The 15,440-nt window shown below is 46.2% G+C and overlaps 1 protein-coding gene across 4 annotated transcripts in view; it reads left to right on the top strand.

Moving 5' to 3' along the window:
- Nucleotides 1-1,078: 1,078 nt before the first annotated feature.
- The window catches only part of PPP1R12C (protein phosphatase 1 regulatory subunit 12C), a 40,544-nt gene continuing 26,182 nt past the window's right edge, over nucleotides 1,079-15,440 (top strand). For all 4 annotated transcript variants that reach the window (XM_080976133.1, XM_080976131.1, XM_080976132.1 and 1 more), the window contains exon 1: nucleotides 1,079-1,711. In XM_080976133.1, coding sequence (XP_080832259.1) covers nucleotides 1,094-1,711 — 618 coding nt within the window. In that variant the 5' untranslated portion in view covers nucleotides 1,079-1,093. The remainder of the gene's footprint in view (nucleotides 1,712-15,440) is intronic.

Raw genomic sequence — 15,440 nt, 5'->3', positions numbered from 1 at the left:
TTCTTTCCTCTTCCTTAGGGTTCCATAAAATCTATAAAGAAGAGGGCTCAGAGACAGGAAATAGGTTGAGAAATACACACACAGCCCACCAGTTCCTGTCAGCATTTGAAAGTGAATCTGTTTTCCACTCTCATTTCCAAGGCAACACATGTAGGGCTTTCACTATGGAGATGTTGGTGAGCTAAACAGTACTCCACATCTTCATATATATTATGCTACATATTACATTACAAGGACAGGAAACCTGTGAGCCTTCAGGTGTTGTTTGATTGCTACTCCCATCCTCCCTGACTTTTGGTCCCACCTGCCAAACATTGGACAAGTGTAGTCTACTGTCTTTTCAGCAACTAAAGACTTTCCTCTTCCGGCAAGCCTTTTGAGTAGAGATTTTCCCCAGTGTGGATCTGTATAGGAATTGTTTTTAGATGTTTCTAGATGCTTACTTGTTTATTGCTTGTATGCTGCCCTGGGAGGAAGGGTAGAATGTAAAATAAACTAAACAATAATAGTAATAGTAGCTGGAGTCCAGCAACACCCTTGATAGAAGACCTGCAGTCAGGGTTTATTATTATTATTATTATTATTATTATTATTATTCTAATTACTATATTTCCATGGTAATCCCACACAAATCTGCTGCTTCTTTTAAACTCCATCTCCCAGGAGCACTTGTGGGGGGGGGACTTCAGGCTCATCTCCCACCATGCCACACACATCTGTTTCGTTTCCCCCAAAGAGATGAAAAGTTTGAGAGTTGCGCACTATTACATCCGTAATTGGCAACGTAGGGCTAATGATTTGTTCTGCAACCTCCGAGACAAAGCAGCCAGGGCTTTTCGCCGCACAGTTGCTGCTCTCCGCCTGCAATCACGACCAGGGTCTGCTTTCTTCTCCTCGTGGTTTTAACGGCATAAACAAGTGCCCCCGCTTTCCATCCCCACCCGCACTTCTTAGGTTGTGCTTTTCGCATTTTCCCCTAGAGATTTGGGGTGCGTGTGTGGAAATGACCTCTCAGTCGTTGAAACTACAACTCCCACAATTCCGTGCCGTTGGCCGTGCCGTGCGGGGCTGATGGGAATTGCAGTCCGACGGAATGTCTGGGAAACCCCCGACGTCTGGAGGACTGCACTTCCCGTCATGCCGCGCGGCAGCCGTTCCCTTTCCCACATCCTCCGCCGTGTTGCTGCTGCTGCCGCCGCCCCCTCCCCTCTCGCTTCCGATACGGAAGCCGAGAGGCGTCGACGCCGCCGCCGCTGCTGCTGCTTTTCAGCCCAGAGCTAGAGCTGGGCCGGGAGGGCCGCCCAGCCGGGCTGGCGGCGGCAGCAGCAGCGGCAGGAGGGGGAAAATGGCGGCGCCGCTGCTGTCCCTCTCCGAGGGGGAAGGAGCCCGGGCGCGGCGGCGGGAGCAGCTCCGAGCCTGGGCGGAGGCCGAGGCGGCGGCGGCGGCAGCAGCAGCAGCGGCTGCTTCTCTGTGCCCGGCCCCGCCTCCTCCGGGGCTGCCGGTGGCGGCCGAGAGCGAGGCTGTGCCCGCGGCGGGGATGGGCTCCGGCGGCGGCAGAGGGCTTCGGCCCCGCGCCGTCCGCTTCGAGGCGGCCGCCGAGTTCCTGGCCTGCTGCGCCGGGGCCGAGCTGGAAGCGGCGCGGGAGATGCTCAGCGCCGACCCGGGCGCCGTGAACGGGACCAACGCGGACGGCATCAGCGCCCTCCACCAGGTACGCGGCGCCCCGATGGCAGCTCCCCGCCTCCCTCTCCCTGCTTTTGCCGCCTTCCCATTAAGCTTTTTCCTCTCCTTTCCCCTGGCCGAAATAAGCGACAGGATTTCAAATCTGGAAACGTAACACCTTAGCGGAAAAGGGTGCCTCTGAACGTGCGCAGAGCGTCTCCGCCCACCCCACCCCGGTTGAGACGTGTGAAGCAGGCTTCCCCCAACTTGGTGCACATCAGGCGTCTTAGACTGCAACGAGCATCAGCCCTGGCTGGCATGGTTAATGATCAGGGGTGATGGGAACTGCAGTCCCAACAACTATAGGGCCAAAGTTTGGGGGAGGCTGGTGTAGAAAGTCCCCTGCCTGCAGCCCCGGCTTTGGTATAACGAATGTCAAGGCTTGGCTTAGGGTTATATGATGAGAGTACTGTAGTTTTGAACATCTAAGAAATGCTCCCCAGCCCTTATTTTTTCTGTTGCCAAGGCCTGGCTGTGAAGTGTATAGGGATGGCCTCTGAGCATCGGCAGAGTATGTATTCTCTGCCATTAAGCAGCTGCAACCAGCTCCACCCTATCTCTCTCTACGCATACACACAGGCTCATGTGAAATTAGAAGGATCTGTTCCCTTTTATCAGCTAATGGTTGGGTAGGTTTGAACCCCAACAGCTCTCTGTAAGATGAATGCTGCTCCAGGTCCATGCTCAAAAATTGCATTATATGAGGCTAGCAGTTGTGACATTAAAATGAAGGTTTGATGATCCCCCAGTTTGGCTAAGGAACGATTTGCATGATAAATGTTAATGTAGCAGCTACCCAGTAAATGGAATTTGCACTGCCTGTGGAAACATCCTCTAGGAGGTTTGTAAAGCACATCTCAATCACTTCTGGCCTGAGATTGCTCTCGGTCACTAGATTAATTGATTAATTATATGGTACACACATACATTCTGCTTTTATGCCAAGTCGCAACAGTGGCCATTCTCTCTGTCACGAAAGTGCCTGTCTTGGCTGGCAGCCATTCTCTCAGGGTTCTCGGGTCCAGTTTATTAAGCTCTATTCTCACAGCAGATGTCAAAAATTCTGTGCCAAATTCCATGTATCAGTAAGATTGTGCTGATGATACAGGTGCTGTAGTGCTTTCCCTGAAAAACATCCCTGGTTCAAACTTCAGCAATTTCAGGTGGAATTGGGAAAGACTGCTGTTTGAAACCTTGAAGAGCAGCTTCCAGTTTAGACATTACTGAGCAGGATGGACCAATTGTCTGAATAGATATTAGGCAGCTTCCTATGTTCCATCTTAATATAATTCCACCTTTCACCTAGTGATGTAAGTCACTTCCACTGTGCAAAGTTGAGCTGCTAGTTCCATCACCATCATATAGAGATCAAATGCCACCATCTCTTACTCTTTTACTGGATAAATGATAACACAGCTCAGAAACCTTGCTATGTTTGTAAGCATAAATAGAAAGGGTGGAAAAAACCTGTTTTCTACTGCACTTTAACAGCTACCAGTCTGCTCGTAGGACTTTGGAAACACCTAACTGCAGGCTGTTGTTCTGAGAATGGTATATCCGGTGTGAATAGATACTGTAGAGTATATGGGTAAAAATTGTAGGAGAGGGAAGCAACAGTGAGCTTACTGTAGTTGTGTGCTGTAAACCTCCAAGCCAGACTGAAGACTTGGATGATGCCTTCCTACAGCAGATTACCAACCATTCAAAAAGGGGAGATATAGTAGTCATAGGAGACTTCAACTACCCCAATATCTATTGGAGCTCAAACTCTGCCAATAATGTAAGGTCCAACAAATTCCTGTGTTGCCTCATTGACAATTTCATTTCCCAGTAGGTAGAAGAAGCAACAAGGGGGTTATCTATTTTGGACCTTTTCCTCACCAACAGTGGGGAACTGATCAATGAAGTGGAAATACAGGAAACCTAGGGAGGAAGAGATTGTGGCCTCTTGGGTTTCATAATACAGAGGCAAGGAAAAGCTGAGTGTAGTCAGACATGCATTTGGGACTTCAATAATCGGATTTCAGAAAGTTTAAGGAACTGCTGGGTGACATACTACGATCAGAAATTCTCAAAAGAAAGTGAGTCCAAGGTGGATGGGGGTGAAATATTGAAGGCACATGTGCAGACAATTCTAACAAGAAAGAAATGTAACTAAAGAAATGGATGTGACTGCATAAGGAGTTTACTGATGAGCTGAGATTTAAGAAGGGCATGTCTAAGAAATGGAAGGAAGGAGAAGTTGCAATGGAGGAGTATACACAAGTATCCAACGGTTGCAGGGTGAATGTCAGGTGGGCCCAAGCTCAGAATGAGCTCTGGCTTTCATGAGAGATTGAAAATAATAATAAAAATGTTTCTTCAGCTAAGTTCAAAACAAGAGGAAAACAAGCAATTGGTAGGTCCTTTGCATGAGAAATGCTGTTGAGTGGCAAAGAGAAGAAGGAACTGCTCAGCACCTACTATTCTTTGTCTTCACCCAAAAATAAAGCAGTGCCCAACCTGGTAATGGCAGAATAAATAATTACAGGTATCCAGGGGAATGACTGCGTGCAAGCCTGTCTCCTGTGCTTGACACTGTAAATCAGCCTTTGCCAAATGTTGTGCCCTATATATGTTTTTGGAAGGCACCAGGTTATGCCTCTGAATACCAATTGCTGGGAATTGGCGCTGGACTGAGTGCTGTTGTGCTCCATGTCCAGCTTGCAGGCTTCCCATGGGGGCATATGGTTGGCCACTGTGAGAACAGGTTGCTGGACTAGAACCATTGGCCTGATTCAGCAGGTTCATATTACGTTGAGGTTAGCAGAATATCCTGTATGAACGCTTCGTGGTTTATGAATGGTTTGGTCACACCCAACGACCAAACCACGGCCATCCAGATGTTGCTTTGGTGTCATGCCTTCCCTCCTTCCCCTTGTAGTTCTCTCCATCGCTACTTGGTCCAGCCAAAATGTATTTGCCGTTTTCAGATGAAATGGCAAGCCATGCTGTGCCTGAAACAAGAAGTGAGGGAGGGAATTTTAACTGCGGGGAGGCAGTGCGAGTCCAAGGCACAGTTCCAGGGTGTTAACTGAGCCTTGCGTATGCTCAGAAGTAAATCCCACTGTGCTCATTGGGACTTACTCCCTAGTAAGCGTGTTTCAAGATTGCAGCCTTAGTCTTGATGTTATTCTGTTGGCTGCGTGGATGCATTATGCCCCCCTTCTTTGCAGTTCCCACCGGATTTATCATCCACAAAGTGTGCACAGTATAGCTGTGTGTGGAAGATCAGTTATGCCTGAAACACATTTCCCTTTCCTGGGTTTCTCATTAGGAGGCTCTGGGACTGCTGTCCCCTTCCATGCTCTTCTCCCGCCCCACATACACACTCCTGGATAATTTTCCATTACTTCATTCTCTTGATGCTGCTTGGCTCTTTGCCCTGGTCCCCATCCTCCCGCCATCTCCAAACACCAGTCTGTCAAACTCTGGCAGAGTGGGTGGTGGTGAAAGGAATGAGTCTTGGTCTAGGGAGAAGATGCAGCTTCTGCCCATGTGAGGGGTTCTACCCTAGGATTTAGAACTAATCGGGGGGCGGGGAGGTAAAGGTAAAGGACCTTTGACAGTTAAGTCCAGTAGCAGACGACTCTGGGGTTGCGGTGCTCATCTCGCTTTACAGGCTGAGGGAGCCGGCGTTTGTCCGCAGACAGTTTTTCTGGGTCATGTGGCCAGCATGACTAAGTCGCTTCTGGTGAAACCAGAGCAGCACACGAAAACGCCGTTTACCTTCCCACCGGAGCGGTACCTATTTATTTATTTATTATTATTTTTAAATAATATTTATTATTTTTCCAAAAACTTAAACAGTAAAAAGACAATACAATACAATACATTAAATTAACAAAAAAAACCCAAAAACAATAAAATAAATCAAACAATTTCATTATCCCATCTTTCATTCACTTATTTCCACGACCTCCTCACACCTTCCTTTTTGTATTCCACTTCTGTTAATTATTTCAGCAATTCCTTTCCATCTTTCTCTGTTTTCTATCCTATAATTATCTTAACTCATTCTAACCTTATTTTTTCCTTTAATGCTCTATTAATCTATCTGTACTTAATTCCTTATAACATTTCTACTAAAGCCATATAACTTCATTCCAACATTTTTCTGACATTCATTAATTTTACAATATTTTTGTAGATAGTCTTTAATTTTTTTCCAATCTTCTTCCACTGACTCTTCTCCCTGGTCTCAGATTCTGCCAGTCATTTCCGCCAGTTCCATATAGTCCATCAACTTCATCTGCCATTCTTCCCGGGTGGGTAAATCTTGTGTCTTCCAATATTTTGCAATGAGTATCCTTGCTGCTGTTGTTGCATACATAAAGAAAGTTCTATCCTTCTTTGACACCAATTGGCCGACCATGCCCAGGAGAAAAGCCTCTGGTTTCTTCAAAAAGGTATATTTAAATACCTTTTTCATTTCGTTATAAATCATCTCCCAGAATGTCTTAATCCTTGGGCACGTCCACCAAAGGTGAAAGAATGTGCCTTCAGTCTCGTTACATTTCCAACATTTATTTTCGGGCAAATGGTAAATTTTTGCAAGTGGTACCTATTTATCTACAGTGGTACCTCGGGTTACAGCTCTTCAGGTTACAGACTGCGCTAACCCAGAAATAGTACCTCAGGTTAAGAACTTTGCTTCAGGATGAGAACAGAAATCATGCGGCGGCGGAAGCAGGAAGCCCCATTAGCTAAAGTGGTACTTCGGGTTAAGAACGGACCTCCAGAATGAATTAAGTTCTTAACCCGAGGTACCACTGTACTTGCACTTTGACGTGCTTTCGAACTGCTAGGTTGGCAGGAGCTGGGACCGAGCAACGGGAGCTCACCCTGTTGCGGGGATTCGAACTTCCGACCTTCCGATCAGTAAGTCCTAGGCTCAGTGGTTTATACCACAGCGCCACCCGGGTCCCTAATGGGGGAAGCCGCCTGCAAATGGGTTGCTAAGCCTTTCAGAAATGGTTTTGATATGGAGCAGATCTCCAAGCCACAGAGCATGATGGAGGCACTTAACATACTAAGATTTCCGCAGGTGGCTTTGCAGAGATTGGCCTCACTTAATCCTGCTTCAAAATAGAATTATGGAGATGTGATAGAAGTGAGTTGAGATGTGAGGGTACTGAAGCACTTTGAAGATTGAAAGTTTGTGCATCCCACAGTTATGGAATTGCGGGGGCTGGAACTGGCTTCCTTTAAAAACACACACACAAATGAAACTTTCTAGTCTTTAACATGGTGAAATTTCAGAAACCAGTGGGAAGGTTCAGGAGGGTTTCCTGTGGTGTTGGAGTAGTTCTTCAGTATTCTTTTTTTATAGCTCTTCGCTTCTCCCTGTGACCAGCTTGAAGCAAGATAAGTGATGTACTACGTTCAAACCTGTTTATTTTCCACCAATTTCATTTATACAGTTTGAGGAATCCACATTTTCCTAGGAGCAGGACTCGATTTAACTTTGCATTGAAACTTTTTCTTAAAAGCAAACTCTTGAGTAATCACTGTGTGGAATCTTTTATATAAAAAAGAGCCTGTGTATTGTAGTCTAGTGGTTAGAGTGTCTGACTAGGACCTGGAAGCTCTGAGTCCAAATCCCCACTTTGTCATGAAGCTCACTGGGTGACCTTAGGCCTGTCATTCTCTCCCAGTGGTAAAGGATGAAGGGGCGGGGAGAACAACATTCATCTTATACCTATGGGCGCTCTCTTCATTAACCATTCAGTTCCCAGGTATCTTTAGTGCAGGGCTGGGGAATGTGCAGTCCCTCCAGTGTCATTGGACTCCAACTCCCATCAGTCTCGGCTAGTGTGGACAGTGGTTGAGCATGATGGGAACTGGAGTCCAAGAACATCTAGAGGGCCACAGGTTCCCCATCCTTCTTCTAACAGCTACATATGGCCATCCGTATTTATGGTCAGCTGTCATCCGGTTGGCCCCCACAACAGGAAACATTTGCATGAAAGCAAAACACATGTTTTATTTGTCCAGGCGTTGGGGTCATAGGTGGCAGTGATTTTAGTAAGGTGGCAGTGGTTTCAGTATGATGGCATTACAGATAATTGTCAATGCTAAGCTTAGCCAAAGTTGCTGCAATCCTTTGGTTTTTAATTAATGGCTTTAACATTGTATTCTTACTGTGTGCATGAACCAATGTAGCGGTCCATAAACTGAACAGGTTTAGGTTGTTAGCCGGAGGTGGAGCATAAAACCAACCGACTATCAAACAAACAAATAAAAGACATAGGTAGGGTTTATCTATTTGTTTCATAATGCCTGGCTGGAGAATGGGGCACCCGTGGCCCCACTGAACTGCTGCTGTCTTCTCGTTTTCTAAGCTGAACCGAGAGCCTTGTCTTCTAGCTGCCTCCCACTTGGCTTCTAGTCCTCTTGTTTCTTTGCAAACCCGTGAGTCCTCCGCTCGCCTTATGTTCCCAGAGTTATCCTTGTGCCTGTCCTCACTGCCGGGTTGTGCCTCTGATGCTCCTCTGGCTTCTGGCCAGGGCAGAATTTGGAACGGCCCAAACTTACTCTACCATGTTCTGAGAACGGCAGGGAGTGTGGTGGGTTTTGAAGCCTGTTTCTGCAACGTGTTTTCCCTGGATTTTGGAAAGGAAAAAATAAGCCTGGGAGTTGGATGCGGGACCAGTTTCCAAGGTGTAGCCATAAATAGGCAGCACGATGGGCAGGCATGGGATTCTTAAGTTTTTTGTTTTGTTTATTTATCTTATGTTCTGCTCAGAAGAGGGAATGGGAAAGGAGAAGAGAACAAGGGCAGGAGACTCTCCTTCGTTGCAGACCTGCCGTGGGTTAGATAACTGGCTTTCGCTCAGGCTAGTAGATGTCAAGGAATAAATCTCAAAATGGGTCGCAGGAACTCCAAAAAAATTGATACAAAAGGTGGTTCATGACTAAACACAACAAATCTACATGTAAAATAGATATAGATAGATGTGCACACATGAGTGATGGCCACTGTCGCATAACAACGACAACAATTTCTCCAAACACTTCATGTGGTTAGACAATATCTCCTGGGTTGCATCCTGTTTCATACCTCACCAGAACAAAAATGGAGAATTTTGCACAGATGGCCGCTGTAGAACCCCTTATGGCCTCTTGTTTGATTTTTTTCAAAATTATGTAAATCTTGCTCATTTGGTATAGCTCTGCCACAAGTGCTTAATTGTCTTCTAAGTACTTAGAAATGAGAGAGTATCAGATTAGGTTTTCCTAATGTGTTAGAAGAATCCTCAGTGCAAGGGCTGAGAGGCTAATGCATTCAGATATACCAACAATATCATCAAAATTCAGAAGACCCTATACATCTTATGCCATAGAGGGCTTTTCATCGGGGACTATTCGTATATTTAGATTCTAAATATGAATATTTCCCTGACGAAGGGCTTTTGGAAGGTACAGTTTTTGGAACAAACAAGTTTAAATAAAAGTCAGCTCCCCTCTGAATTCCAAAGAATGTACCTTCTAAATATACACGGTTCCCTTGACTTTTCTCAGGTGGGGGCTGCTGCTGAGAGGAGAGACTTGGGGTGTGGCAGAGACTTGGCCACGGTTTACCTCCGTGTTGCCTCTCATGGTTCCACTGGGGTTAAAGTGGAGGTGCAGAGCTTGAGAAGGAGGATTCCTGAACTCTTGCGAAGAAGCAGGGCCTAACAAGGAGAAATGTAGCTCTTTCGCAGCACAGCCAGTCAGGGAATGTTTCCGAAGAGCTTCAGCCAACACCAGCCGGTCTCTCTTGTTTGTGGAAAATGAAATCTTTGCATTCCAGGCAGTGGCTATTAATATCAGTGCTCGGCTGGTTGGGTGAAACAGCCGACATCTTTCTCCATGCCTAGTAACTCCTTGCCTAGTTGCACCCAGGCTGCAGGCAAGGATGACGGCATGGGGTCTCTTTGTCCCAAAGCCCATGCAATGGAGGGTGGGAGCAGGGAGAAATTCCAGTGCGTCCCTTTCTCTTCAGGGGGATCCAGTCATAAGTCCAGAGTCGGTACAGTTTGAACCAGGGTTCACCCAAACCCAGCCTTGGAGCCCAATTTGAACACAGTGATTAAACACAGTGATTATCCTGGATAAATGGTTTGAGAATTTTAAAAGCAACAGGCTAGATCAAGGGTAAGGTGTAAAGGTAAAGGACCCCTGACAGTTAAGTCCAGTTGCAGACGACTCTGGGGTTGCGGTGCTCATCTCGCTTTACAGGCCCAGGGCGCCAGTGTTTGTCCGCAGACAGTTTTTCCAGGTCATGTGGCCAGCATGACTAAGCCGCTTCTGGCAAAACCAGAGCAGCGCACGGAAACGCTGTTTACCTTCCCGCCGGAGCGGTACCTATTTATCTACTTGCACATTTTTGGTGTGCTTTCGAACTCGAACTGCTAGGTTGGCAGGAGCTGGGACCGAGCAACAGGAGCTCATCCCATCGCGGGGATTTGAACCGCCGACCTTCTGATCGACAAGCCCAAGAGACTCAGTGGTTTAGACCAGTGTTTCCCAACCTTGGGCCTCCAGCTGTTTTTGGACTACAGTTCCCATCATCCCTGACCACTGGTCTTGCTAGTTAGGGATAATGGGAGTTGTAGTCCAAAATCAGCAGGAAGCCCAAGGTTGGGAAACACTGGTTTAGACTACAGCGCCACCCGCGTCCCAGATCAAGGGTAGTCGACCTGATATCTGTCCAGTTTTGCTGGACTACAGCTGCCTTCATCCCTGACCATTGACCATCCTGGCTGGGACTGATGGGAGTTGGAGTCCAACAACTTCTGGAGAGCACTATGTTAGTTGACTTTAAGCTAGATTGTGTGATTTGTCTCTTATGTGTCTTTTCTTTCTCACACTAGCAAATGCAGACTGTCAGGGAGGGACCATTTCTCTTTTCTTTTTTTAAACTGCTTTATTGGTTTTAAAACTGTATAACACAAATAGTCAATAGATGTTAAAGACAAAGTAAAAATAAACAAACATTCATTCCATAGTTGATACTTGTTGTGTACATCAATTTGCGATTAGATTCAGCATGACCTCTGATCTCCCCATTGTGTTCCCAAATTACATTCTTTAGTTACACACTTAACTTTGTCTTTTCTACGTTATTCTAATTACTTTAAATTTATAAAGTTGTCCTATTACACACAGAAACTCAGTTAAGACCTGCCAACGGATTGATATCTTGGCAGTGTTCTTTAAGGTAGACTCTATATATCCCATTCTCTGGTAAATTTTTCATCTGTAACGGCTCGTAGTTTGCTGATAGTCTCACTAGTTCAGCATACACTCTCAATTTATTTTGCCAGTCTAATTTGGATGGGAGAACTCCCTTCCAGCCTTTTGCGATTAGAATTCTGGCAGCTGCTGTGACGTACATGAAAACTCTCCTGAAGTTCTTTGAGATTTCGTTACCCTTAATTCCTAGCAGGAAGTCTTCGTGCTTTTTAGGGAAAGAGCATTTAAACATTTTCTTAAGTTCATTATAGGTCAGGCAAGTCGAAAGTCTGTTTTGGGGGCTTAATCTGGCCCCTGTGGCAGTTTATTTCCTGGGGTAACCCCCCCCCCAAAAGCTCAACACGTATGTTGGCCCTGAGGCATGTTCACTTCATCAAATCTGGCCCTCTTTGAAAAAAGTTTGGGCACCCCAGATCATTTTCCAACACTCTGATCTTTTTACAGTTCCACCACATGTGGATCAATGTGCCTTCCGCCTCAGGGAGGGACCATTTCTCATTGGGTAGAGCACATGTGTTACCTGCATATCCTGTCTTCAGTTAAGGGATCAGATGGCGGGAGAAGCCTTACTCTGACTAGGATCCTAGAGAGCTGCTGTTAATCAGGGTAGTTGTTGTAGGTTAAGATGGTTAAATCAACTCTCTCCAAAGAACCTAGGAGTCTTTTCTCCTTAATACTCTTCAGAGAGGACTCTGGAATCTGATCTCCCAGTTCTCCATGCTTTCATTCACTTGGTGTTTCTCTTTTTTGAAAATAACTCAAGATGACCCAAATTCTTACTTCAAGGCTGCTTGATACGATACACCCACATAACTGTCGCTTGTTGCCTGAACCAGTTTTATTCTGCGTGGTCTCTTGACTGCAAATCCAAAGCCTGTTATTAAAGGCAGATGAAATCTAGCAGAAGCTGCTGCCTTCAGTTCTGACGTCTTTTGTGTTGGAAGCAGAAAAGTAGCGCAGCTGCATATTCCTGGCACTCGAAAAGACATCAAAGGCTCTTTGGTTCAAATTCTCTTCCTTTAACAACGCCTCCCCCCCCCCCCAAAAAAAATATACTTAAACTACTGCTCAAAAGAGGCTGCAGGTCTCTGTGACACTTTTTTTGAGCATGTGGAATCCTGCAGCACATCTGCTGTTCGGCATAGAATGCAGATCCGTGAGAATCTGAATTTAATCTTTTTGTTGTTGTTGAAAAAAGAAAAGCTGGTTACCCCTTTGCATTTTTAGGTGGATGTAATGCGGCTCTCCTTTGCACATAATGCCACCAAATTATGGTTGACGCTACACAAAAAAGCATTGTTTGTGTGCTCCCTGATGCATTGTTTCATCTCTAATGTAATTATTTCATCTTTGGCCCAAGCCACAGTTGACATTTCGCTCCGGTTCCCCGGTTAGAGTGCAGCCCAGTTGATGTTGTATCTGATCCAAGACAAACTGTGGTTCACTGTTGCATCCAAACCAGCAAACCGTGGCTTTCAGTTGCAATTTAGAGGGCATGTACAAGCCACAGTTTGCTGGTTGTGGTGTAACAGCAAAACATGGTTTGGCTTCTGGATCGAGCACACCGCCGTTATGGACTGTGCTGTGAGTGGGGAAGCTATGGTCCTTCTTTGGTTTTATCCATCTGCTCATGTGATATATCTCATTTCATTTTGCCCTGCCTGCACCGGGGGACTTGTGCCACCTAATGAGTGGAGCAGAGACACATTTTTCAAAAACTGGCAGCTCCTAACTTGTGCTAAACTGAAAGTCAAACGACCAACCACTCCCCTGTGCAACTTGTATAAAATACATCAAAACATTCTAAGCGGAGCTCATGTTGCATAGAGACCAAGAGACTTAAGCTATGACTCAGGAACTGCCTGGTTCAAATCTTGCAGTGAACTTACTGGGTGGCCCCTCTCTCTCTCAGCCTCAGTTCATCCATCTGTAACATGGGGCATTGTAATAAACTTACCTTGCCATAGGCAATGCACACGAACGGCTTTGAACTCTTGAAAGTGCTATGCCCGTGTTTCCTGTTGTTTTTATTGCATGGCTGGGAAAAGCCACATCTCAGCTGGGCTGAGATCAAGTTGCCTTCAAATGAGCAACCAAGTGACAAACAGCATCTGCTGCTTATCCACTGCCGCCCTAGCACTGCGATACATTTCCCAAGCCAGGGAGATGTAATGCCAGAGTTTTGGTGCCTCCTGCAGCTTTCTCTCCCAACCCCTTAAGATTAAAAGGCACAGAGAGAGCAGTAAATAGCAGCCACACTTTTTGTGCATTTGAGAAAGGGAAGGGGGTGCTTGCTGTGTCTGTACTTTCCCAAGTGAAGTTTGGGAATGGGCTGCGTTGGCCTTTTCAGACCTGGGATGTGCATTTTAGCCAAACATGCATTTTGGAGACCCTCTTCAGAATTTCTTACCAGGTCTTGCTAGTGGCTCTGCTATAGTTCCCCTTATCTGACTGCATCCCATTAGGAGACCTGGCCCACTGGTTGAAGCCCAATGATGTCTGCACCCAGGTTGTAAGTCCAGTTGAACTTACAACCAAGTATTTAAAGGTTATTTTACCCGTGTATGACCAGCCTCCTGGAATATTGGAAAGACCTGCTTCCTGCCTCTTTAATTCAGGGGATGGGGATCCTGGGACTCTCCAGATGTTGCCCAGCTATGGCTCCTATCATCCCCGAAGAGTAATTTCAGCAGGGTGTACAGCTTGTCATGCAGAGATAAAAGAAGCAACATCTGTTAAATTCCCCCTTCTGCAAAGCAGTTGTTGGTTCAGAAGGTCTGCCCCCCCTTTGCATCTGGTCACCATCCCTCCATCTGTCCTCTTGGGAAAAGAGAAAAAGGGCAAACAGAAGCACTCTTCCTTCCTTTTTAAAGAGATGGTGATAACGCCACCATGTGACTCGCTTATGGATCGTGGCAACGGGTGGGAGTGGGGCCTGGACACCAAAGGATATTCTACTCTCTTCCCCAAATGTTCAGCTTACTAGCTGCCGCCACCCATTTTTATCTTGAAAGGGTTTTTTGGGTGTGTTCACCTGTGGATAAGGAAAAGCATTAAGGCAGGATTCTCCCTCCTTGCTCAAGAAGTACCGTATTTTTCGCTCTATAAGACGCACCAGACCATAAGGCACACCTAGTTTCTGGAGGAGGAAAACAAGAAGAAAAATATTCTGAATCTCAGAAGCCAGAACAACAAGAGGGATCGCTGCACAGCGAAAGCAGCGATCCCTCTTGCTGTTCTGGCTTCTGGGATAGCTGCACAGCCTGCATTCGCTCCGTAAGACGCACATACATTTCCCTTTACTTTTTAGGAGGAAAAAAGTGAGCCTTATAGAGCAAAAAATACGGTAACTGGATTCTCCTGCCTACCATTTGTGGTGGGGATGTTTGCAAAAGAATGCACAGGGTTAACTGGTCAGCACTGGGCCCTACATTATAAAATTAGATCATATTGTACCCCTAACACAACTTAACTATTAACACATGAGACTACCTGTATTTGTGCAAATACCAGCGACTTTGTGGGCCATCCTGTTAGGCCTCCTGCCCAATGACAGCATTGTCTTTCCAGCCTCTCTTTGAAACCCTACATGGCCAGGAATTCATTGTGTGGCCTTCCTGAGCAGCTTGTTCCTGAGCTGCAATCCTCTTAGCATTAGGAAGCTTTTCTTGATGTTTACCTAAAACCTGCCTCCCTACCAGGAATTCTCCCCACCACCAATTGACATCGCATTTTGGAGCACTGAGCTGGTTTGGAGACTGTGCAGGCTCCCAGAATGGAGCTCACGGCTGCTTTGCTCTTGCCTTGCCTTTTTCGCTGCAGTGCCAAGGCTTAGTTTAGCGTGCCGTCCGAATTGGGACTACCGGTTAAGCTCTGTCTTCATGGTTTGTCCTTGGCTACAGCTTACCGTTAGCGAGGAGAGAGCTTAACCGCGAATTCCAGCTCAGGCGACGCGCTAAGACGAACCTTGGCTCGGCTTAGCACAGCAGTTGAAAAGACCAGGAAGGGGGAAAGCGGCTGCAAGCTCTTCTTCTGAAGCCCATGCAAAGTTGCTAAGCCAGGGTTTGGTGGAGCGTGTTGTGCGAATCAGGCTGCCAATAGAGGTGGGGGTTTTCCTGGGCGGGGGTGGGGGGGATGAACTGGGAAGATTTTCTTACGCAAATTAGGATAGTTTGCATAGTATTTGTGTGTGTGTGTGTGTGTGGTTTGCATCAGATTTTTTTCTGATGCCGAGATTAGATTTAGCGTGCTTATCTTCTATCTGGTAAACAAAGCTTTAGAAAAAGTATCCGCGTGTCACTTTTTTGTCCTAATACACCACAAACATTTGACCTGGAGTATCTGAGGAGAAATTAAACCACACTTACTTCTTGTGGTTTGAATGTGGTATCATGTAGCAATTTGTATTGTAATACAGTACTTGTAAAAAAAATGCAATG

The sequence above is a fragment of the Podarcis pityusensis genome (genome assembly GCF_964106645.2).
Source record: "Podarcis pityusensis genome assembly, chromosome: 13".
NCBI lineage: Eukaryota > Metazoa > Chordata > Lepidosauria > Squamata > Lacertidae > Podarcis > Podarcis pityusensis.
Note: the sequence above shows the minus strand (reverse complement) of the source record. Positions and strands in the feature narration are given on the sequence as shown.